This window comes from Gobius niger, assembly GCF_951799975.1.
Source record: "Gobius niger genome assembly, chromosome: 24".
NCBI lineage: Eukaryota > Metazoa > Chordata > Actinopteri > Gobiiformes > Gobiidae > Gobius > Gobius niger.
In genome coordinates, this window is record NC_136875.1 from 15,168,442 (window position 1) to 15,194,293 (window position 25,852).

The following is a 25,852-nucleotide window of genomic DNA, read 5'->3' on the forward strand; positions in this document are numbered from 1 at the left end:
CCCAAGAATCTTTTTGATTAGGGTAAAGCCAAACTGGAGAAAAGGGGATTCGGTAAAGGCGGTCGTAGAAACAGAAGCAAAATCATTCATATAAATAATAAATAATAATGGTCCCAAAACTGAACCTTGTGGTGCACCATACTCCACGGAATTCCTTTTAGATTTATGTTTTTTTATACTGGGCTTTACCCAAATCTAAAAGCTTCGTGACTGGAGAGCAACAATGTAACGCCTCATTTGAAAGCTAAGACCTACAAAAGTGACGGAAACTTTTTGCATTTTTGTCACATTTTTGTTGAATTTTTGTCACGTTTGTCACATTTTTGTCACATTTTTTTAAACATTTTTGTTGAATTTTTATTGAATTTTTGTTGAATTTTTGTTGAATTTTTGTTGAATTTTTGTCACGTTTTTGTCACGTTTTTGTTGAATTTTTGTCACGTTTTTGTTGAATTTTTGTCACATTTTTGTCACATTTTTGTCACATTTTTGTTGAATTTTTGTTGAATTTTTGTCACATTTTTGTCACATTTTTGTCACATTTTTGTCAAGTTTTTGTTGAATTTTTGTCACGTTTTGGTTGAGTTTTTAATTATTTTTTCTATCATTTTTTGTTGTGTTTTTTTGTCCGTGTTTTCCCCATGTTTTCATCCTCTTTTTCTCACTATTTTGATGCTTTTCTTTTCAGCTGTTAGATTTGGGTAAAGCTCAGTTGAGGCGGGACCGGTGGCCCTTCTGAGCTCTTCCAGGATGGACACATGGCCCGTCCACCCCTGACATGCCTGACAGAGAAAGTCTTGTGGCTAAAGCTAACAGAGCTCCGCTGTGTTCACGCGGACTCGCTGTGAAATCCCGCGGTTTTTCACTTTTCACACTCAACAAACCGTGTAAAGGAAGTTTATTCCTCCACAGCTCCGGGGCTGAGGCTGTGCTGCTCACTCTCCATCGGCTTTGATGACTTTAACAAGAACCTTCACAAACCACCTGCTCAGGAAGCACCGGGGCACGAGCGCCACGAATGGGGGACGTTGTTCACAGAGATGGGATTCTCACAAAACAAAAACATTTACAGAAAAACTCAAACGTGATGAATTTACCCTGACAAACACAAGCACACTGCAGGGGCGGACGGGCCATGTGTCCACTCTGGAGGAGCACAGAAGGGCCACCGGTCCCTCCTCAACCGAGCTTTACCCTAATCTAAAAGCTAAAAAGAAAAGCAGCAAAATAGCGAGAAAGAGAGGATGAAACATGAGAAAAACACAGACATAAAAACACAACAAAAAATGATAGAAAAAATAATTAAAAATTCAACAAAGAGTGACAAAAATGTGACAAAAATGTGACAAAAATGTGACAAAAATTCTACAAAAAATCAACAAAAATTCAACAAAAATGTGACAAAAACGTGACAAAAATGTGAAATAATTCAACAAAAATTCTACTAAAATTCAACAAAAATTCAACAAAAAAGTGACAAAAATTCAACAAAAAAGTGACAAAAATTCAACAAAAATGTGACAAAAATTCAACAAAAATGTGACAAAAATTCAACAAAAATGTGACAAAAATTCAACAAAAATTCGACAAAAATTCAACAAAATTCAACAAAAATTCAACAAAAATTCAACAAAAATGTGACAAAAATTCAACAAAAATGTGACAAAAATTCAACAAAAATGTGACAAAAATGTGACAAAAATTCTACAAAAAATCAACAAAAATTCAACAAAAATGTGACAAAAACGTGACAAAAATGTGAAACAATTCTACTAAAATTCTACTAAAATTCAACAAAAATTCAACAAAAAAGTGACAAAAATTCAACAAAAAAGTGACAAAAATTCAACAAAAATGTGACAAAAATTCAACAAAAATGTGACAAAAATTCAACAAAAATGTGACAAAAATTCAACAAAAATTCGACAAAAATTCAACAAAATTCAACAAAAATTCAACAAAAATTCAACAAAAATGTGACAAAAATTCAACAAAAATGTGACAAAAATTCAACAAAAATTCAACAAAAATGTGACAAAAATTCAACAAAAATGTGACAAAAACGTGACAAAAATGTGAAAAAATTCTACTAAAATTCAACAAAAATTCAACAAAAATTCAACAAAAAAGTGACAAAAATTCAACAAAAAAGTGACAAAAATTCAACAAAAATGTGACAAAAATTCAACAAAAATGTGACAAAAATTCAACAAAAATGTGACAAAAATTCAACAAAAATTCAACAAAAATGTGACAAAAATTCAACAAAAATGTGACAAAAATTCAACAAAAATGTGACAAAAATTCTACAAAAAATCAACAAAAATTCAACAAAAATGTGACAAAAACGTGACAAAAATGTGAAAAAATTCAACAAAAATTCTACTAAAATTCAACAAAAATTCAACAAAAAAGTGACAAAAATTCAACAAAAAAGTGACATAAATTCAACAAAAATGTGACAAAAATTCAACAAAAATGTGACAAAAATTCAACAAAAATTCAACAAAAATTCAACAAAAATTCAACAAAAATGTGACAAAAATGTGACAAAAATTCAACAAAAATTCGACAAAAATGTGACAAAAATTCGACAAAAATTCGACAAAAATTCAACAAAAATTCAACAAAAATTTAACAAAAAATCAACAAAAAATCAACAAAAAATCAACAAAAAATCAACAAAAATTCAACAAAAAATCAACAAAAATTCAACAAAAATTCAACAAAAATTCAACAAAAATTCAACAAAAATGTGACAAAAATTCAACAAAAAATTGACAAAAATTCAACAAAAATTCGACAAAAATTCAACAAAAATTCAACAAAAATTCAACAAAAATTCAACAAAAAATCAACAAAAAATCAACAAAAATTCAACAAAAATTCAACAAAAATTCAACAAAAATTCAACAAAATGAAAAAGAAAAAAAAACATACAAAAGGTGACACAACACAGCAACAACGTGAGGAAAAGGCTCAGTTTTGTGGGTCTTAGCTTTCAAATGAGATGCTACAAAGCCAAAAAAGGACAGAATGCATTCGGTTCAGGCGGGGGGTAACAGGTTAACACATGTATTTGTGGAAGTCTCACATTCACGCTCATTTGGGCCCGGCTGGTCCGAGTCCAGGGCTGTGTTTCAGTCCCAGTCCGAGTCAAACCAGTGTAAAAGCTTCACATGTTCAAACAAACCCACAGTAAAACACTCACTACCCGATGAGGAAGTGAGCAGCACAACAAAAGCGCACAGGCAGCTCCGCGTAATACCAGGTCCCAGCGGCCCAAAGGCGTCCGTGTCCGCGCGCACGGCGGCCCGGAGAGCACGTACCTGTCCCCCCCACGCGCGGTCACTCAAAAACATCCAGTTAGTCCCACGGAAAAGAAAAGGAGAGCGCGTCAGTGGAGCGGAGAGTCCATGCCGAGCGCGGACATTTACTGTAACTTCCTCTGCGTCATGACGTCACGGGGTGGAGACGAGTTCACGAGGTTTTTTTTTCTTTTTCTTTTTTTAAGATTTTGATGTTTTTGGACAAAGGGCAGAGGAGAGAGGAGGAGGCGCAGGTGAGGAGGAGGAGGAGGAGGAGGAGGAGGTGAAGTGTGTAAAGTTCGTCTCCCTCCCCCGCTGGAAATCCCCCCCTGACGTAGAGACAGAGATGGTTTCGGGACAGGAGGGATCACTCTGAGCCGGAGCGATGTGGTGATATGCAGCTGCAGACCCGGAGCCGAGGCAGATCCACGACACCGCGGTAGTGCGCCCCCTGCTGGACGGAGCGGATCCACGACAGTGCTTATAGTTCTTCCGCATGGAGAACAATATGTCTGCGCGCACTGGGGGAGAATGAGAGAATGAATGGGTGAGTGGATCCTTCCTGTAAAGCGCTTTGAGTGCCTGATGTAGGTGGAAAAGCGCTTTATAAGTTGAGAACATTTACCATTTACCAGACATGTTTGCTGTTTCCAATACATTTCTGAAGCAATGGCCTGGCTGACGGCTTTGACCTCTTAACTCCCACCTGAGCATGTTTTCTCCTGTTCTCCAAGTTCTAAAAAAACAAAAAAGGTTCTTCAAAAAAATAACAAAAATCCAGCAAAAAAGTGACAAAAATTCAGCAAAAAAAGACGAAAATCCAGTAAAAAATGACAAAAATTCAGGAAAAAAGTGACAAAAATTCAGAAAAAAAGGACAAAAATCCAGCAAAAAAAGGACAAAAATCCAGCAAAAAAAGGACAAAAATCCAGCAAAAAAAGGACAAAAATCCAGCAAAAAAGGACAAAAATCCAGCAAAAAAATGACAAAAATCCAGGAAAAAAATGACAAAAATTCAGCAAAAAAAATGACAAAAATCCAGCAAAAAAATGACAAAAATCCAGGAAAAAAATGACAAAAATTCAGCAAAAAAAATGACAAAAATCCAAGAAAAAAATGACAAAAAATCAGGAAAAAATGACAAAATTCCGGCAAAAAAAATGACAAAAATCCAGCAGGAAAGTAATAAAAGAAAAGGGAAAAAAGGGGGGGGAAAGTGACAACAATGGCAAAGAGGAGAGAATGCACTTGGTTTTGGCGGGTGGTAAGAGGTTAATAATGTGGGCAGCTGTGAATGGTGTTTGATCAGCCCTTCGAAGGTAAATCTGCGGTCTTCATGGCTGAGGCCAGCAGCTCACTGGTCACCAAATTAAATCAGTTTCAATATGGCTGATTTCCCTCCTTCTTATAAAAGAAAGCTTTCTTTTGAATCCCATCAGCCAATGGAGGGTATATATATTTTTGTGTTTGTGCACAATAATTACATAAAATTGTCCTCTTGTTTACTTGAATTGTGTCCATACCTGGCGTTTGATACTCTGTGCAGACTTGGTCCTCCAGCCACTTCTTCTATGTTTCTTCTTCTTCTTCTTCCCTTTGCAAATCTGATATTAGGAAGAGGTCAGACATCCATTGTAATCCAATGTTTTAAGAGTCCGTTTGTCAATATTTTGCATTTCTTTTCTTCTGGGAACATACTTAACCTCTTAACTCCCGCCTTAACCCGAGTGCCACATTTTTGTTGTTTTCATCACACTTTTTTTTTGTGGTCACTTTTTTGTCTTTTTTTTTTCTTTTTTTCTTTTTTTAATGACATTTTTTACATATTTTAGTGAATTTTGTTGTCATTTTATTCATCACGTTTTGGTCTTTTTTTTTTTTTTTTTTCATCACACCAGAGGTCCCTATGCTAAAGTGGCTATGATAGTTAGCATCAGAGGTCCCTATGCTAAAGTGGCTATGATAGTTAGCACCAGAGGTCTCTATGCTAAAGTGGCTATGATAGTTAGCACCAGAGGTCCCTATGCTAAAGTGGCTATGATAGTTAGCATCAGAGGTCCCTATGCTAAAGTGGCTATGATAGTTAGCACCAGAGGTCCCTATGCTAAAGTGGCTATGATAGTTAGCATCAGAGGTCCCTATGCTAAAGTGGCTATGATAGTTAGCACCAGAGGTCCCTATGCTAAAGTGGCTATGATAGTTAGCATCAGAGGCCCCTATGCTAAAGTGGCTATGATAGTTAGCATCAGAGGCCCCTATGCTAAAGTGGCTATGATAGTTAGCATCAGAGGTCCCTATGCTAAAGTGGCTATGATAGTTAGCATCAGAGGCCCCTATGCTAAAGTGGCTATGATAGTTAGCATCAGAGGCCCCTATGCTAAAGTGGCTATGATAGTTAGCATCAGAGGTCCCTATGCTAAAGTGGCTATGATAGTTAGCATCAGAGGTCCCTATGCTAAAGTGGCTATGATAGTTAGCATCAGAGGTCCCTATGCTAAAGTGGCTATGATAGTTAGCATCAGAGGTCCCTATGCTAAAGTGGCTATGATAGTTAGCATCAGAGGTCCCTATGCTAAAGTGGCTATGATAGTTAGCATCAGAGGTCCCTATGCTAAAGTGGCTATGATAGTTAGCATCAGAGGTCCCTATGCTAAAGTGGCTATGATAGTTAGCATCAGAGGTCCCTATGCTAAAGTGGCTATGATAGTTAGCACCAGAGGTCCCTATGCTAAAGTGGCTATGATAGTTAGCATCAGAGGCCCCTATGCTAAAGTGGCTATGATAGTTAGCATCAGAGGTCCCTATGCTAAAGTGGCTATGATAGTTAGCACCAGGGGTCACTTTGCTAAAGTGGCTATGATAGTTAGCATCAGAGGCCCCTATGCTAAAGTGGCTATGATAGTTAGCACCAGAGGTCCCTATGCTAAAGTGGCTATGATAGTTAGCATCAGAGGCCCCTATGCTAAAGTGGCTATGATAGTTAGCATCAGAGGTCCCTATGCTAAAGTGGCTATGATAGTTAGCACCAGGGGTCACTTTGCTAAAGTGGCTATGATAGTTAGCATCAGAGGCCCCTATGCTAAAGTGGCTATGATAGTTAGCACCAGGGGTCACTATGCTAATGTGGCTATGATAGTTAGCATCGAGGCTCCTTTTCCTAACTACTTCCTAACTGACAGACCAATTCGGAAGCTTCTTGTCATGGCGGACGCTGACGCACATCCGGTTTGGCGTAAGAGCTCTTACCGATCTGCTCGTTTCGGACGCAGCCCTGGACTCCTCCCCCAGAGGTTTATGTCGGGGAATCTCCTCCAGGAGAGGGCGCTGTCGATATCAAACCAAATATTGAAATTGAAAGTAGATTATTGTGTTTTGTTTTAATGTTGGGGCAAAGTCGAAAAGGAACTTCCTTCACTCAGCATTTTAGCAGTTTATGCTCCACATGACGAGGTCGACGCCCACCAGCCCGCCTGCTGCCGTCTCCTCACTATGGGCCAAATAAATCTCACTTACCTGCTTTTACCTCCGGCCTAGTCATGTCTGTCTAAAACACTGACCTTTGCTCTGGTCAGGTCTGAGGCTCAGCAGGATCGGCCTGGTCAGTCCCGACTCCACATTACCCTGAAGTTTATATTCGACCAGTGTTAATTTCGTCGACTAAAATATTTAGTCTTAATTTTAGTCAAAGTGATATTTTTGTGACTAAAATTGGACTAAAACTAAATTAAAAGTTTCTCATGAGACTAAAACTGTGACTAAAATGTCCAGATATTTTAGTCGACTAAAAAAGACTAAATAAAAATGAAAAGGAGAGACTAAAATCATCCAAACTTCTACTGAGCGTCTGAAAGAGCCTCAGATCAGGTCAATTCTCTGCCAAAGGATCAGCTCTGAGCTTTGTTCATGTGGAGCAGAAACATGAAGCAGAGGAACAACATTAAACATGATTAGAATGAATATTATACATGCAAAGTCCACTGCATTAGTCTTAAATTTAATTGACTAAATTTACTTGCAATTTTAGTCTAGGTCCTGGACTCGTCAAAGCTAAGGTAAGAACATATCTCAGTGTGTAAAAACGGTGGCCTGTTCCTTTAAACTAGACTAAAATCGAATTACATTTTCGTCAAAAGACTAAAACTAAATTAAAATATGTTGTCAAAATTAACACTGTATTCCACAAACTCCAAACAAACTGAAATATATCAAACGAAGCTGTTTCACGACGTTTATTAGAACTGTCACATAATGACATTAATATGGAACATTCATGAGAACATTTACACCTCAAAACAAAAAGAACAGCCTTTTTCTGCAAAAATAGACATCTATTTATTAAGTACAACTTCATGTCAAATAAATCCACATCTAGGCACGTTAAATACGAGGCACTGCCCACCAGGTATTACGGTCAATACAGTAACTAGAACTTTAACTTGGATCAGAACGATGTTTGTGAGTGTTTTTAAATGTGGGGAAAGTGAGAGCGCAGCGACACTTTAACTCCGGTGGTGATTCTGTAAAAACAACGTGACATAAACACAAAACCGCTCACAGACTCTTCAGGATGTTTCCAGCTGTTCGCATCACTAATAATACTCTGTAACTACGGCAACCGACAAAACGCTCAAATTCAGACACGAAACAAAAACTGTCCCAAAGCCGAGGTCTTCTCTCAGCACAGATGAACCCAGGTCACATGACTCTCACATGACTGTCACATAGATACAGACGGCATCGCGTCATAGAAGGGGGCGTGGCTTCGCCGAGGGGGAAAATAGAATCTTTTGGGAAACACAATTTTCCCTCTTTTTAGCCATTTTCTGGTGGAATATGAACTTATTTATCACATAAATAAAGTCAAGTGTAAATCGGGCCCATATGGATATTTTCTCACAGCAGATTGTTCTGTAGAAGTGAAAAAACGGCAGTTGTAGCAAGCGCTAGCTAAACGTTAGCATTAGCCCGATGCTAACATGTAGCATCATGTTAGCATTCTCTTTTTTTTAATGTATTCATGGGCTGTTGAACCACTTTGCTCCTCCCCATGTCTTTGTATCTTTATTTAGTAGAAACTATATTCATAATTCAGCGTTTGTTAAAGTAGTTTTTTAATAATTAGACAATTTACATTTTTTCAAAATTGTTTTCCCCCTTAACTGTTTTCAAACATGACCATATATGGGCGATTCCAGAGATGCCGCCTGTATCTATAGATACTTTCTCTAATTATTCAAAAACGACTTTAACAAATGCTGAATTATGAATATAGTTTCTACTAAATAAAGATACAAAGACATGGGGAGGAGCAAAGTGGTTCAACAGCCCATAAATACATGAATAATGGAGGATGCTAACATGATGCTACATGTTAGCATCGGGCTAAAGCTAAAGGTTAGCTAGCGCTAGCTACAACTGCGTTTTTTTTCCTTCTACAGAACAATCTGCTGTGAGAAAATATCCACATGGGCCCGATTTACACTTGACTTTATGTGATAAATAAGTTGATATTCCACCAGAAAATGGCTAAAAAGAGTGGAAATTGTGTTTCTCAAAAGATTCTATTTTCCCCCTCAGCGAAGCCACGCCCCCTTCTATGACGAGACGCCGTCTGTATCTATGACGGCGGAGGAAAGTGGAGACTTGGTACTTACTCACAAACGGTGTGAGGGCAGCTCAATGGGAGTGGAGAAGTTTCGTCACGAGAAGCAGAAGTACTTTTACTAAATACTACACGGGGTATGAGAAGTACTGCAGTAGTATTGCACGAGCACTTGGTCTAAAGTCAGGAAAAGCAGTTCTCCTGTGGCACTGGCAGGGGGCGCTGTGGCTGAACTGTCATTAAGGAAACACCACTTCTCTGATACTTGTGACTTCCTGGTTGTGTTTTTTGTTGCATTATTTATTTATTTACACACAGCTCTATTGTAAAGCTACGTGTTGTTATTTATATAAACTTTTTCAACTATAGAGTCACATATTTTATCATCATTTTAGCCAAAGTTTTCTCCTAAAGTGAGACTAAACATGACTAAAAGAGCTTTGTTCACGAAGGACCTCAGTAAACATGATCATCATAAATATTATTAATGCAAACTCCACTATATTAATGTTTGATTTAGTCGAGTGAAACTAGATAAAAGTAAATAAAAAATGAGTTTAATTCTTAACCTCTTAACCACCTGCCTTAACCAAGCGCTAAAAGCTTCTGGACTGGAGTTTACAGACTATAGGCCACAGTAATGCCTTTTTTGTTGCGTTTTTGACAGGGTTTTTTTCTCTTTTTTGTCGTGTTTCGTAGTTTTTTTCCTTGTCATGTATTTGTCGTTTTCTGTTACTTTTTTGACAATCTCTTGTAGCTTTTTCATCACTTTTTAGGCAGGTTTTTGTCGCTTATTAACCGTGTTATTGTCGCATTCCGGCGCGTTTTTGTCACGTCTTTGTCGCTTTTTTGTTGCTATTATTACGCTTTTTTCTAAACTGGGAATAAACCTGGACTAAACCAGTTGTTGTTTTAATGTTGGGGCAAAGTCGAAAAGGAACTTCCTTCACTCATCATTGTAGCAGTTTATGCTCCACATGACGAGGTCGACGCCCACCAGCCAGCCTGCTGCCGTCTCCTCACTATGGGCCAAATAAATCTCACTTACCTGCTTTTACATCCGGCCTAGTCATGTCTGTCTAAAACACTGACCTTTGCTCTGGTCAGGTCTGAGGCTCAGCAGGATCGGCCTGGTCAGTCCCGACTCCACATTACCCTGAAGTTTATATTCGACCAGTGTTAATTTCGTCGACTAAAATATTTCGTCTTAATTTTAGTCAAAGTGATATTTTTGTGACTAAAATTGGACTGAAACTAAATTAAAAGTTTTTCATGAGACTAAAACTGTGACTAAAATGTCCAGATATTTTAGTCGACTAAAATAAGACTAAATAAAAATGAAAAGGAGAGACTAAAATCATCCAAACTTGTATTGAGCGTCTGAAAGAGTCTCAGATCATGTAAATTCTCTGTTAAAGGATCAGCTCTGAGCTTTGTTCATGTGGAGCAGCTCCATGAAGCAGAGGAACAACATTAAACATGATTATAATACATATTATAAATGCAAAGTCCACTGCATTAGTCTTAAATTTACTTGACTAAATTTACTTGCAATTTTAGTCTAGGTCCTGGACTCGTCAAAGCTAAGGTAAGAACATATCTCAGTGTGTAAAAACGGTGGCCTGTTCCTTTAAACTAGACTAAAATCGAATTACATTTTCGTCAAAAGACTAAAACTAAATTAAAATATGTTGTCAAAATTAACACTGTATTCGACAAACTCCAAACAAACTGAAATATATCAAACGAAGCTGTTTCACGACGTTTATTAGAACTGTCACATAATGACATTAATATGGAACATTCATGAGAACATTTACACCTCAAAACAAAAAGAACAGCCTTTTTCTGCAAAAATAGACATCTATTTATTAAGTACAACTTCATGTCAAATAAATCCACATCTAGGCACGTTAAATACGAGGCACTGCCCACCAGGTATTACGGTCAATACAGTAACTAGAACTTTAACTTGGATCAGAACGATGTTTGTGAGTGTTTTTAAATGTGGGGAAAGTGAGAGCGCAGCGACACTTTAACTCCGGTGGTGATTCTGTAAAAACAACGTGACATAAACACAAAACCGCTCACAGACTCTTCAGGATGTTTCCAGCTGTTCGCATCACTAATAATACTCTGTAACTACGGCAACCGACAAAACGCTCAAATTCAGACTTGGTTTCAGACACGAAACAAAAACGGTCCCAAAGCCGAGGTCTTCTCTCAGCACAGATGAACCCAGGTCACATGACTCTCACATGACTGTCACATAGATACAGACGCATCGCGTCATAGAAGGGGGCGTGGCCTCGCCAAGGGGGAAAATAGAATCTTTAGAGAAACAACATTTTCAACTTATTTATCACATAAATAAAGTCAGGTGTAAATCGGGCCCATATGGATATTTTCTCACAGCAGATTGTTCAGTAGAAGTGAAAAAACGGCAGTTGTAGCAAGCGCTAGCTAACCGTTAGCATTAGCCTGATGCTAACATGTAGCATCAAGTTAGTATTCTCCGATTTTTAATGTATTTATGGGTTGTTGAACCACTTTGCTCCTCCCCATGTCTTTGTTTCTTTATTTAGTAGAAACTATATTCATAATTCAGCGTTTGTTAAAGTAGTTTTTGAATAATTAGAGAAAATTTACATTTTTTCAAAATTGTTTTCCCCCTTAACTGTTTTCAAACATGACCATATATGGGCGATTCCAGAGATGCCGTCTGTATCTATAGATACTTTCTCTAAATATTCAAAAACTACTTTAAAGGGACTATAAGGAGTTTAAAAATGTTAAAATTAAGTATTTTCCTCCACCTACATGTTCCAGCCATGTCCTAATGTGTAGAATGAGCTCAGACCTATTCACCACAACTGCCTCTAAAATCCTGTACGGTCACTCAAAAATGTATCACTTCGGCCCGAATTGCCGTCATGCACGAGCTTAATATAGAAGGTGCAGTTACATATATGGCCAGAGGTGGCAGTAGTGAGTATAAAATGGCGAACTTGCTTCCAGCCCCTTTAACAAATGCTGAATCATGAATATAGTTTCTACTAAATAAAGAAAAAAAGACATGGGGAGGAGCAAAGTGGTTCAACAGCCCATAAATACATGAATAACGGAGAATGCTAACTTGATGCTACATGATAGCATCGGGCTAAAGCTAAAGGTTAGCTAGTGCTAGCTACAACTGCCGTTTTTTTCCTTCTACAGAACAATCTGCTGTGAGAAAATATCCACATGGGCCTGATTTACACTTGACTTTATTTTTATATGATAAAAAAGAAAATGGCTGAAAAGAGGGAAAATTGTGTTTCCCAAAAGATTCTATTTCCCCCTCGGTGAAGCCACGCCCCCTTCTATGACGAGACGACGTCTGTATCTATGACGGCGGAGGAAAGTGGAGACAAGAGTCAGAACGATGAAAGAATCGACTTTTATCACATTTTCCAATTTTTTCCCCCCAGGTCTTGGTACTTTCTCACAAACGGTGTGAGGGCAGCTCAATGGGAGTGGAGAAGTTTCGTCACGAGAAGCAGAAGTACTTTTACTAAATACTACACGGGGTATGAGAAGTACTGCAGTAGTATTGCACGAGCACTTGGTCTAAAGTCAGGAAAAGCAGTTCTCCTGTGGCACTGGCAGGGGGCGCTGTGGCTGAACTGTCATTAAGGAAACACCACTTCTCTGATACTTCCTGGTTGTGTTTTGTGTTGCATTATTTATTTATTTACACACAGAACTCTATTGTAAAGCTACGTGTTGTTATTTATATGAACTTTTTAAATAGAGTCACATGTTTTATCATCATTTTAGCCAAAGTTTTCTCCTAAAGTGAGACTAAAACATGACTAAAAGAGCTTTGTTCACGAAGGACCTCAGTAAACATGATGATCATAAATATTATTCATACAAACTCCACTATATTAACGTTTGATTTAGTCGAGTGAAACTAGATAAAAATAGATAAAAAATGAGTTTAATTCTTAACCTCTTAACCACCTGCCTTAACCAAGCGCTAAAAGCTTCTGGACTTGAGTTTACAGACTATAGGCCAGAGTAACGCCTTTTTTGTAGCGTTTTTGACAGGGCTTTTTTCCTCTTTTTTGTCGTGTTTCGTAGTTTTTTTCCTTGTCATGTATTTGTCGTTTTCTGCTACTTTTTTGATAATCTCTTGTAGCTTTTTCATCACTTTTTAGGCATGTTTTTGTCGCTTATTAACCGTGTTATTGTCGCATTCCGGCGCGTTTTTGTCACGTCTTTGTCGCTTTTTTGTTGCGTTTTCATCCTTGTTTTTGTAGCTATTGTTACGCTTTTTTCATTGAGATTATAGATTCGGGTGAAGCCAAACTGGAGAAATTGTGTTCAGGGGTTAATACAACAACAAAAACATTGCATGCGACAATAAAAAATCTAAATGACAAAAAAGGGATGAAAAAGTGATGTAAAAAGAAACAAAAACACAACACAAATGCTTCGAAAACACAACAAAGAAACATGGCAACAGTGCAATAAAAAAAAGTGTAATCAGTTTGGTAGGTCTTAGCTTTCAAAAGCGCTACTCTAGCCTATAGTCTGTAAGCCCCATTCAAGATGCTTTTAGATTTGGGTAAAGCCGAGCTGGAGAAATTGCACTGGGTTAAGGCGGGGGTTAAGAGGTTAAACTAAAGAAAGTAAACTCTGACTCCACTGAGGGACGACCTGTCAGGGGCAGAAACACCGGGCTCGACCATTCACCTGTTGTACATGTTTTAGTGGCAGTGATCCAGGTGGGAATCGAACCCGGGACCTTCTATCTGAAACATGATGAAGAACGAAAAGTTATTTTTATTTTAAACAGGAAGTGACGTAGACTTGGGCTGTGTCCGAATGTCCACACCGTCCCCTACACATGCGCTTCCAGTGACATCACGCACAGCTCCGGCGGCCATTTTGAATACCGAAGGAGAATTATGCAGTACTACAACATGTATCAATATCTCTACTGGAAAGATTCTCTGTGATTTTAACAATTTGTCAACAGAGTCTCAGTCTGAGTCAGTGTTTAAGCTGCTCAAGACGTTAGCATGCTACCGGTTAGCAACTGTTAATGGCTTCAACACGATGAAACACTACAGTGTGGTTCAGGGCTTTCTCTTGGAGAGGGCTGAGCTAAATGCTAACTGGTAGCATGCTAGCATCTTGAGCAGCTTAGACTCACTGGTTTCTTCACATGACGTGCGTCTCTGGGGCCGGGTTTTTACTGTTATCTTCATTATTGTTGTAGTTCTGCATAATTCTGCTTCGGTGTTCAAAATGGCCGCCGTAACAACAGATGTCACATGACTGAAAAGCATGTACATAGTGACTATATAGTGGTCACGCCATTTTGTAGGGGTGTCCCAATGTCCAGAGAGAAAAAACTAGTGCACTTGAAACTTCCCACAATGCATTGTGAAAAGTAGTGAGCATCGATGGTCACTACACGGGTCAATATAGACCACAATGCATTGCGAGAGTCGGAGAAGAGCCTGACAGAGACAGGTCTTTGAACTAAACAACACGTGTGTTTGTGTTTCTCAGGAATAAACGACTTCAATATAAACGGCTACGGTGAAAAGATGCTAACGTTAGCTGCTAGCCTTTAGCTTGAGCTAAATGACCGAGAGCTTCCTCTCGAATAATCCAAGCCATTCATGTAAAATCCATGTTAAATATAAAGTATCTGACTCGTATTTATCCATAAATATTCCACTGTCTCTGAGTTTGTTTTTTATCACAGAAATACTTTATTCCCGTAGTTTAGCGACTTTTATCAGATGTAGTCACTCAATCTGCTGGTGTTTCCGGGCTCTGACCAACCAATGTCTTTGAGTGATTTTTTTTTTTTTTTGTGATGATAGTTTTAATTTAAATGTCAAATAAAACGCCTGTAAAAGTGACAAAACAGTCGTTCTGTTTCATAAAATGAACATTTGTAAAAAATAAATAAATAAAATAAATAAATAAATCTGCAGCCGCAGCGCGTGTGACGTCACGCAGCTCGGAGGAAGTCGTGGCTTCTGTCCAAATCACCAACACAATCATTGACTATATAGTGATTATATAGTGATTATATAGTGATTATATAGTGACTATATAGTGATTATATAGTCTCCTATAGTGCGGGCCTGTGTAGTGAATGAGGGGTCAGGACGAGGGTGGACATTCGGACACAGCTGATGTCACTTCCTGTCAGTGTCCAATAAGGAAGTGAAAATAAGGAAAGCTTTCGCTAAATCTTAAATATATTTGTGCTAACTTTGTTTTAACGTTTTTATCTGGTACAGTTCACTGACAGGGGTCACTCAGGGGTCACTCAGGGGTCACTCAGGGGTCACTCAGGGGTCAGAGTTTTTCCAGAAGATGTTCCTGAACGAGGTGTTTTTGCCGGGACGACTTCGCCATCGCTCGTTTCTCCTCCTGACTCGCGCGGCTCTCGTTCGTCCACAGACTTTCCGTCATTTGTGAATGTTTTGTGCAGACGAGGCGGGTTTGGATTCGCTCAGGGACGTCACGACTTCCACAGACGATATTTGCAATACTCGAAAAACAGCTGCACGTTTCCACAACAGTTACGGTAACCGGGTTTCACTGCTACTGACGCACACGCCACGGTCACCACGGCAACGACGGGACTTCGGGATTCCTCTGTGTTAGTGTTCGAGACTAGACTCTGAAGTGAACGGAAACCAGGGACGAAACTAAAACGGGCTAAATCTATACTGGAAACTAAAGCGAGTCTGTGGTTTCCTGTGGCAGTGTGTAAACTCGCTCAGACCGGCGCCCCCTCTGTCCCGAAAGTGTCAGTGCACGGCGTCTTTGCCCGAGGCCGGATTGTCCTTCGCCGCCGCCGCCGTCGACGCCTTCTTCTGCCGCAGCTTCGACTTCCGCAACATCCGCACCTGGAAAACACCGGAGAGGAAACTGAAGCGCACACAGCAGTCTGGGGTTAGGAAAACAGAACAATAATGTTAAGAATATATTCAAATGTCCAATATCGGGTTCATCTTCAAATGTGTGGAACAATTGTCGGGAAAATTGTGGCAAAAATAAGGAGATTATGTTAAAAAAAAAATGGACCTTGTTTAAACTGCTTTAACCCCTTAACTCCCGCCTGAACCGAGCACAGTTTCTCCAGTTTGGCTTTACCCCAATCTAAAAGCTTCTGGAAAAAAGCTGTGAAAATAGCGACAAAACGGAGACGAAAACAATGATGGAAATGTGACAAAAAATGGAGGAAAAAATGACAAAACATTTATTAAAAAATGACGAGAAAAATTACAAAAATGTGACAAAAAAATTACAAAAATTTGACAAAATTTGACCAAAAAAAAGACAAAAATGTGATAAAAAAAATTGACAAAAAAAAGACACAAATTTGATAAAAAATTGACAAAAAAGTGACGAAAAATGGATGAAAAAATGACAAAAAAAATTATTCAAAAAATGACGAGAAAAATGATAAAAAAGTGAAAAAAACTTGGACAAAAAAAGATTTGAAAAAAAAAGTGACAAATATGTGATAAAACAATGACGAAAAAATGACAAAAATGTGACAAAAAATGAATCGAAATCCGCACAGTAATCTTCACTTTACTGCGCGGATGCCAAACTACTCCTGGTATTATTACGCCTTACAATATAGTCCCCCTTTTATCCGTTTAGAAAATCCACATTGTTTAATTGTGTGTAATTATACTTTGTAGTGGAACACTTCACGTAACCATATTTAAATAGGGAAAACGTGGAAGAGCTTGGTAGCTTCTATCTTGACCTGTTTTGGAGCTATAGAGGAGAGAGGGAGAGGCTAAATGCTAACGCCGTCTGCGCTGTGTTTACGTGACTGAAGATCAGACAGGTCCTAAAGAACTCGTCTAAGCTAAGGTAAGAACATATCTCAGTATGTAAAAACGGTGGCCTATTCCTTTAAAGCAGCAATAAGTAACTCCTGCCCCTAGAGGCCATAAGCGCCACTGCAGGTGTCGTAGGATGTTCATGCTCATTATTGTCCGTGAGAGTAAATACTACGCTGACAGAAAAGACAAAGGGACAGAGGGATATTGTTCATCCAATAGATACAGACGCATCTCGTCATAGAAGGGAGCGTGGCCTCGCCAAGGGGGAAAATAGAATCTTTTGGGAAACTTTTTTCGCTCTTTTTAACCATTTTCTGGTGGAATATGAACTTATTTATGACATAAATAAAGTCAAGTGTAAATCAGGCCCATATGGATATTTTCTCACAGCAGATTGTTCAGTAGAAGTGAAAAAACGGCAGTTGCAGCTAGCACTAGCTAACCGTTAGCATTAGCCCGATGCTATCATGTAGCATCATGTTAGCATCTCCGTTATTCATGTATTTATGGGCTGTTGAACCACTTTGCTCCTCCCCATGTCTTTGTTTCTTTATTTAGTAGAAACTATATTCATGATTCAGCGTTTGTTAAAGTAGTTTTTGAATAATTAGAGAAAGTATCTGTAGATACAGACGCGTCTCTGGAATCGCCCATATAAGGTCATGTTTGAAAACAGTTAAGGGGGAAAACAACTTGGACTTCAAAAACGACTTTAACAAACGCTGAATTATGAATACCACCAGGTATTACGGTCAATACAGTAACTAGAACTTTAACTTGGATCAGAACGATGTTTGTGAGTGTTTTTAATGTGGGGAAAGTGAGAGCGCGGCGACACTTTAACTCCGGTGGTGATTCTGTAAAAACAACGTGACATAAACACAAAACCGCTCACAGACTCTTCAGGATGTTTCCAGCTGTTTGCATCACTAATAATACTCTGTAACTACGGCAACCGACAAAACGCTCAAATTCAGACTTGGTTTCAGACACGAAACAAAAACTGTCCCAAAGCCGAGGTCTTCTCTCAGCACAGATGAACCCAGGTCACATGACTCTCACACGACTGTCACATAGATACAGACGCGTCTCGTCATAGAAGGGGGCGTGGCCTCGCCGAGGGGGAAAATAGAATTTTTTGGGAAACACAATTTTCCCTCTTTTTAGCCATTTTCTGGTGGAATATCAACTTATTTATCACATAAATAAAGTCAGGTGTAAATCGGGCCCATCTGGATATTTTCTCACAGCAGATTGTTCAGTAGAAGTGAAAAAACGGCAGTTGTAGCTAGCGCTAGCTAACCGTTAGCATTAGCCCGATGCTAACATGTAGCATCAAGTTAGCATTCTCCGTTATTTATGTGTTTATGGGCTGTTGAACCACTTTGCTCCTCCCCATGTCTTTGTATCTTTATTTAGTAGAAACTATATTCATGATTCAGCGTTTGTTTAAGTAGTTTTTGAATAATTAGAGACAATTTAGATTTTTCTCCAAATTGTTTCCCCCTTAACTGTTTTCATGTTTTCTGTTCTGTCTCTATCACACATTGGAGATCATTTTTGTCACTCAAACTTGGCTGTAAATACTGTTTAAGTGGCGTTAGCCCGCAGTTAGCTTTGCCCGTTAGCCCGTTAGCTTCTTCTTCGTGATTCCATTAGTGTGTATTGGTGACTCTGACTCGGAGGCAGGAAAGTTGCAGGCATGGTTTTCTGGCCAGAGACACCAGGGGGAGATGAAAGACCCCCCCAATCATCCCATTAACACTTGTATTACCCTCAGAGGGACTACGGGAAGGATTTATTAGGGTAAACACGTTACTTGGTGCTGCTTTAACACCTTGTGGCTGATTGAGGCTGAGGGTTTAAATCACCTTGGGGCCGGCGGCGGAGATGATGATGTGTCCCGGCGGCTGGACCCAGGGCTCTCCGTCCACCTGCACCGGCACCTCCTTACTGACCGTGAGCCGGATGTAGTTCCCCTGAGCGATGCGGATCCCACAGCGCAGCCCGCTCTGGACCTGCCCCTGAGGACCACACGCATGATCAGGGACCCCCGCGATTAAAGTGACACGAAACATGATCAGGGACACGCCGGGCTGTAAAAACTGTCTGTACCATGTGCACGACTCCGGTGACGCCCACCACCTCCAGCAGCCCGTCGTCGATGCGCGGCTTCCTGAAGCGTCCGTCCGTCTCAGAGCCCCACAGGTCGGCCCCGGAGCCCCAGCTGAGGAGGCACAGAACCAACAAGAAGATCATTGTCCTGAACAGGAACTTTCCACCCCCTCCCCTGTTATTTCAAACACAAACAACCACTAAAAAATAAAATAAAAAATCCCTTTTCCCCATAGTTTTTTTCACTTTAAAAAACAAAAATCCCCATATTTTGCCGACATTTCCCCTTTCCCTCCACAATCTTTCCCCTGGTTTTTCATATATATTTTTACCTCCATATTTATTTATTTACATTTTTTACCCACATTTTTCAGGAGTTTCCTCCCATTTTTCTCCAGCGTGTCCTGTACCTGGGGATGTTGAGGAAGAGGAGGCCCTCGTACCTAGGGCTTGGCACCGTTAAACGGTTCCTACTGGGTACCGACCGAAAAGCTCCGGTAGGAGGCGTCCAAAAACTTTTTCTCTCCAAACGTCAGTAAATGATCCACAGTGAGTCTAAAAAAGCCTGAACTCATGAGCAGCTTCAGCACAAATGCAGAAGCAAAGCTGTGACTGACTCACACTTCAGTCATTATCAGAGATGGCAGAGCCGCGGACTGAGCCAGGACTAAACCTGGACTAAACCTGGACTAAACCTGGACTAAACCAGGACTAAACCAGGACTAAACCAGGACTAACAATCTAGAGCTCTTAGACAAAGAGAAAAGCAGTGACAACGAGAAACACATTGGCTTTACCTTTAGCTTTACCTTTAGCTTTACCTTTAGCTTTGCCTTTAGCTTTACCTTTAGCTTTACCTTTAGCTTTACCTTTAGCTTTGCCTTTAGCTTTGCTTTTAGCTTTAGCTTTAGCTTTAGCTTTAGCTTTAGCTTTAGCTTTGCCTTTACCTTTACCTTTACCTTTAGCTTTAACTTTAGCTTTACCTTTACCTTTAGCTTTAGCTTTACCTTTAGCTTTACCTTTACCTTTACCTTTAGCTTTACCTTTAGCTTTACCTTTAGCTTTACCTTTACCTTTAGCTTTAGCTTTACCTTTAGCTTTACCTTTAGCTTTACCTTTAGCTTTACCTTTAGCTTTACCTTTAGCTTCACCTTTAGCTTCACCTTTAGCTTCACCTTTAGCTTCACCTTTAGCTTCACCTTTAGCTTCACCTTTAGCTTCACCTTTAGCTTTACCTTTAGCTTTAGCTTTAGCTTTAGCTTTAGCTTTACCTTTACCTTTAGAGGAGGCCTTCGTACCTGGGGATGTTGAGGAAGATGAGGCCCTCGTACCTGGGGATGTTGAGGAAGAGGAGGCCCTCGTACCTGGGGATGTTGAGGAAGAGGAGGCCCTCGTACCTGCTGAGGAAGAGGAGGCCCTCGTACCTGGGGATGTTGAGGAAGATGAGGCCCTCGATGCTCGGCAGTGGCACCGTCTCGAAGTCGACCTGAAGCTGCAGCTCTTTGTGGAGGCTCCGGCTGTAGCTGATCTTCTGCAGCCCCACCTTCACGTACACGCCCTTATTGTGAAACCTGAGGAGGAACACGGGGCTTTTACTGTGAAGGTCTCGTCTCCTGTGAGGCCCGAGTCGTACCTGCTGGTGAACTTGTTCGGATCGTCCTCTCGAGCCAGATGAAAGTCCAGACTCAGCTCCGCGTCGATCCCGAGGCCGAAGTAGTTATTCATCTGCACGATCTGGAAACGAGGCAGAAACCGGGTCCAGATCAGGTCCAGATCAGGTCCAGATCAGGGCTAACCCAGGGCTAAACCAGGGCTAAACCAGGGATAACCCAGGGCTAAACCAGGGCTAAACCAGGGCTAAACCAGGGCTAACTCAGGGCTAACTCAGGGCTAACTCAGGGCTAAACCTGGGCTAACCCAAGGCTAACCCAGGGCTAACCCAAGGCTAACTCAGGGCTAACCCAAGGCTAAACCAGGGCTAAACCAGGGCTAACTCAGGGCTAACTCAGGGCTAAACCTGGGCTAACCCAAGGCTAACCCAGGGCTAACCCAAGGCTAACCCAGGGCTAACCCAGGGTTAAAACAGGGTAAACCCAGGGCAAAACCAGGGCTAACCCAGAGTTAAACCAGGGCTAACTCAGGGCTAAACCAGGGCTCAACCAGGGCTAAACCAGGGCTAACCCAGGGCTAACCCAGAGCTAAACCAGGGCTAAAGAAGAGCTAAACCAGGGCTAAACCAGGGCTAAACCAGGAGTAAACCAGGGCTAAACCAGGGCTAACCCAGGGCTAAACCAGGGCTAAACCAGGGCTAAAACAGGACTAAACCAGGGCTAAACCAGGGCTAAAACAGGACTAAACCAGGGCTAAACCAGGGCTCAACCAGGGCTAACTCAGGACTAAACCAGGGCTAAACCAGGGCTCAACCAGGGCTAAACCAGGACTAAACCAGGGCTAAACCAGGGCTAACTCAGGACTAAACCAGGACTAAATCAGGGATAAACCAGGGCTAAACCAGGAGTAAACCAGGGCTACCCCAGGGCTAACTCAGGACTAAACCAGGACTAAATCAGGGATAAACCAGGGCTAAACCAGGAGTAAACCAGGGCTACCCCAGGGCTAACTCAGGACTAAACCAGGACTAAATCAGGGATAAACCAGGGCTAAACCAGGGCTAAACCAGGGCTAACCCAGGGCTAACTCAGGACTAAACCAGGACTAAACCAGGGATAAACCAGGGCTAAACCAGGGCTACCCCAGGGCTAACTCAGGACTAAACCAGGACTAAACCAGGGATAAACCAGGGCTAAAACAGGACTAAACCAGGGCTAACCCGGAGCTAAACCAGGTCTAAACCAGGTCTAAACCAGGGCTAAACCAGGGCTAACTCGGGGCTAAACAAACGTACCTTGGGCGGCTCCAGGTACTCGGGGTCGGTCCCGCTCTGGCTGAGCTCCTGAGCGTCTAACAGGATGGTCCATCGGTCCATGAGCACCTGCTCCGCCTCGTCCACGGCCTGCAGGACTGAGAGGGGGGGCTCAGCGCTGTAGCCCGCCCCCCAGCGGAGCACACGGGCCAGGTCGTTCCCTGCACACACGGGTCAGGGTTATAACACACGGGTCAGGGTTATAACACACAGGTCAGGGTTATAACACACGGGCCAGGTCGTTACCTGCACACACGGGTCAGGGTTATAACACACGGGTTATAACACACGGGCCAGGGTCGGGTCAGGGTTATAACACACGGGTTATAACACACGGGCCAGGGTTATAACACACGGGTCAGGGTTATAACACACGGGTCAGGGTTATAACACACGGGTCAGGGTTATAACACACGGGACAGGGTTATAACACACGGGTCAGGGTTATAACACACGGGTCAGGGTTATAACACACGGGTCAGGGTTATAACACACGGGTCAGGGTTATAACACACGGGTCAGGGTTATAACACACGGGTCAGAGTTAATGCAGAGCTAACACAGAGCTAATGCAGAGCTAAAAAAGAGCTAATATAGAGCTAATGCAGAGCTAAAAAAGAGCTAATATAGAGCGAATGCAGAGCTAACACAGAGCTAATGCAGAGCTAATATAGAGCTAATGCAGAGCAAACACAGAGCTAATGCAGAGCTAACACAGAGCTAATGCAGAGCTAACACAGAGCTAATGCAGAGCTAACACAGAGCTAATGCAGAGCTAGAAAAGAGCTAATATAGAGCTAACACAGAGCTAATGCAGAGCTAACACAGAGAAAATGCAGAGCTAAAAAAGAGCTAATATAGAGCTAATGCAGAGCTAACACAGAGCTAATGAAGAGCTAACACAGAGCTAATGCAGAGCTAAAAAAGAGCTAATATAGAGCTAATGCAGAGCTAACACAGAGCTAACGCAGAGCTAACACAGAGCTAATGCAGAGCTAATGCACAGCTAGCACAGAGCTAATGCAGAGCTAACACAGAGCTAATGCAGAGCTAACACAGAGCTAATGCAGAGCTAGAAAAGAGCTAATATAGAGCTAATGCAGAGCTAACACAGAGCTAATGCAGAGCTAAAAAAGAGCTAATATAGAGCTAGTGCAGAGCTAACACAGAGCTAATGCAGAGCTAATGCAGAGCTAACACAGAGCTAACACAGAGCTAATGCAGAGCTAACACAGAGAAAATGCAGAGCTAAAAAAGAGCTAATATAGAGCTAATGCAGAGCTAACACAGAGCTAATGAAGAGCTAACACAGAGCTAATGCAGAGCTAAAAAAGAGCTAATATAGAGCTAATGCAGAGCTAACACAGAGCTAACGCAGAGCTAATGCAGAGCTAACACAGAGCTAACACAGAGCTAATGCAGAGCTAACACAGAGCTAACGCAGAGCTAACACAGAGCTAACACAGAGCTAATGCAGAGCTAACACAGAGCTAAAACAGAGCTAATGCAGAGCTAACACAGAGCTAACACAGAGCTAACGCAGAGCTAACACAGAGCTAACACAGAGCTAATGCAGAGCTAACACAGAGCTAAAACAGAGCTAATGCAGAGCTAGCACAGAGCTAATGCAGAGCTAACACAGAGCTAATGCAGAGGCTAACACAGAGCTAATGCAGAGCTAGAAAAGAGCTAATATAGAGCTAATGCCAGAGCTAACACAGAGCTAATGCAGAGCTAGAAAAGAGCTAATATAGAGCTAATGCAGAGCTAACACAGAGCTAATGCAGAGCTAAAAAAGAGCTAATATAGAGCTAATGCAGAGCTAACACAGAGCTAATGCAGAGCTAACACAGAGCTAACACAGAGCTAATGCAGAGCTAACACAGAGCTAATGCAGAGCTAAAAAAGAGCTAATATAGAGCTAATGCAGAGCTAACACAGAGCTAATGCAGAGCTAAAAAAGAGCTAATATAGAGCTAGTGCAGAGCTAGTGCAGAGCTAACACAGAGCTAACACAGAGCTAACACAGAGCTAATGCAGAGCTAACACAGAGCAAATGCAGAGCTAACACAGAGCTAACACAGAGCTAATGCAGAGCTAATGCAGAGCTAAAAAAGAGCTAATATAGAGCTAATGCAGAGCAAACACAGAGCTAATGCAGAGCTAAAAAAGAGCTAATATAGAGCTAGTGCAGAGCTAACACAGAGCTAACACAGAGCTAATGCAGAGCTACACACGGGTCAGGGTTATAACACACGGGTCAGGGTCGGGTCGGGGTAATAACACGTGTCGTTACCTGTGCCCAGAGGCAGGATGGCGAGCGGCGGTTCTCGACACACCATCTTGTGCCGGACGGTCTCCAGCACCGACAGGACCCAGCCCACGGAGCCGTCGCCCCCACAGACCAGCACCCGGAAGCGGGGAACGCTGAGGAACACGTGCAGCCTGAGGAGACCAGACCATACTTCACTACAGACGTTCAGAGCGAGAAGAAGCTCTGAGGAACACGTGCAGCCTGAGGAGACCAGATCATACTTCACTACAAACGTTCAGAGAGAGAAGAAGCTCTGAGGAACACGTGCAGCCTGAGGAGACCAGACCATACTTCACTACAGACGTTCAGAGAGAAGGAGCTCTGAGGAACACGTGCAGCCGTTCCCGGGTAAAGGACAAAAAACAGGGCTAACTCAGGGCTAAACCAGGGCTAAACCAGGGCTAAACCAGGGCAAAACCAGGGCTAACCCAGGGCAAAACCAGGGCTAACCAGGGCTAAACCGGGGCTAAACCGGGGCTAAACCAGGGCTCAACCAGAGCTAAACCAGGGCTAAACCAGGGCTAAACCAGAGCTAAACCAGGGCTAAACCAGGGCTAAACCAGGGCTAAACCAGGGCTAAACCAGGGCTAACCCAGAGCTAAACCAGGGCTAAACCAGGGCTAAACCAGAGCTAAACCATTGGGCTAAACCAGGGCTAAACCGGGGCTAAACCGGGGCTAAACCAGTGGCTTAAACCGGGGCTAAACCAGGGCTAAACCAGGGCTAAACCAGGGTTAACCCAGAGTGAAAACCAGGGCTAAACCAGGGCTAACTCAGGGCTAAACCAGGGCTCAACCAGGGCTAACTCAGGGCTAAACCCACCGTAAAGGCCCTCCGTGGCAGTAGCAGTAGTAGTAAAAGTATCTGCAGTACTCTTACCCGGGTAAAGGCCCTCCATGGCAGTAGCAGTAGTAGTAAAAGTATCTGCAGTACTCTTACCAGGGTAAAGGCCATCCGTGGCAGTTGCAGTAGTAGTAAAAGTATCTGCAGTACTCTTACCCGGGTAAAGGCCCTCCGTGGCAGTAGCAGTAGTAGTAAAAGTATTTGCGGTACTCTTACCCGGGTAAAGGCCCTCCGTGGCTGTAGCAGTAGCAGTAAAAGTATCTGCAGTACTCTTACCCGGGTAAAGGCCCTCCGTGGCTGATGTCGAAGACCTGGTGTGGGTTGAGGATCCTCCTGAAGCTGTGCAGAAGCTCTCGTCCCTTCAAGCCTCCACTTTTGGGATTCACAAACACCAGGAGCGGCTGCTCGTCGGGGCACAAGCTCTGCACCTGCAAACACAACAATACACAGAGTATTTGTTTCACTTTTACATCAATAAAGCCTTATCTTACTCCTGTTTTTACTACTACTACTACTGCTACTACTACAGTATCCTGCTCAGACTCGAGGAGGGCGAGTTACTGCAGTTCAACTATTATTAATGAAACAAGCTCCAGGTCCATTTAGTGAAATGAAATATGGATCTGACCCGAAAACACGAAAGGCAAGAGACAGAGAACTGCCGTACTAGTATTCAGAGGGAGAGGGACACGTACTCAAGAAAAAGTACTGATGTCGTCGACTCAGAAATGTTTGAAATTGATGTTTATGTTGGTATTTTTTGAGAGATTTCAAGCAGTACTAAGTAACTCTTCCCCCTTGAGGCCAAAAGCGCAACTGCAGTTAGGATTTTTTAACTTCTTATTTGTCTTGGGGGAGTAAATACTA

At 41.6% G+C, this 25,852-nt stretch overlaps 2 protein-coding genes across 2 annotated transcripts in view; both read right to left on the bottom strand.

The window, feature by feature from the left end:
• nfkb1 (nuclear factor of kappa light polypeptide gene enhancer in B-cells 1) overlaps window positions 1–3,351 on the bottom strand; it is a 51,615-nt gene extending 48,264 nt beyond the window's left edge. The window contains exon 1 of the mRNA XM_079582358.1: window positions 3,330–3,351. The gene's annotated coding sequence lies outside the window, so the exon portion shown is untranslated. The remainder of the gene's footprint in view (window positions 1–3,329) is intronic.
• Window positions 3,352–15,680: 12,329 nt separating this feature from the next.
• dgkq (diacylglycerol kinase theta) overlaps window positions 15,681–25,852 on the bottom strand; it is a gene marked incomplete at its 5' end in the record, with an annotated part of 14,240 nt that continues 4,068 nt past the window's right edge. Inside the window, 8 exons of the mRNA XM_079582403.1 lie at window positions 15,681–15,836; window positions 18,662–18,814; window positions 18,906–19,017; window positions 20,330–20,476; window positions 20,539–20,639; window positions 21,811–21,989; window positions 24,125–24,273; window positions 25,262–25,413. Of these exons, the coding sequence (XP_079438529.1) occupies window positions 15,738–15,836; window positions 18,662–18,814; window positions 18,906–19,017; window positions 20,330–20,476; window positions 20,539–20,639; window positions 21,811–21,989; window positions 24,125–24,273; window positions 25,262–25,413 (1,092 nt within the window). The 3' untranslated portion in view covers window positions 15,681–15,737. The remainder of the gene's footprint in view (window positions 15,837–18,661; window positions 18,815–18,905; window positions 19,018–20,329; window positions 20,477–20,538; window positions 20,640–21,810; window positions 21,990–24,124; window positions 24,274–25,261; window positions 25,414–25,852) is intronic.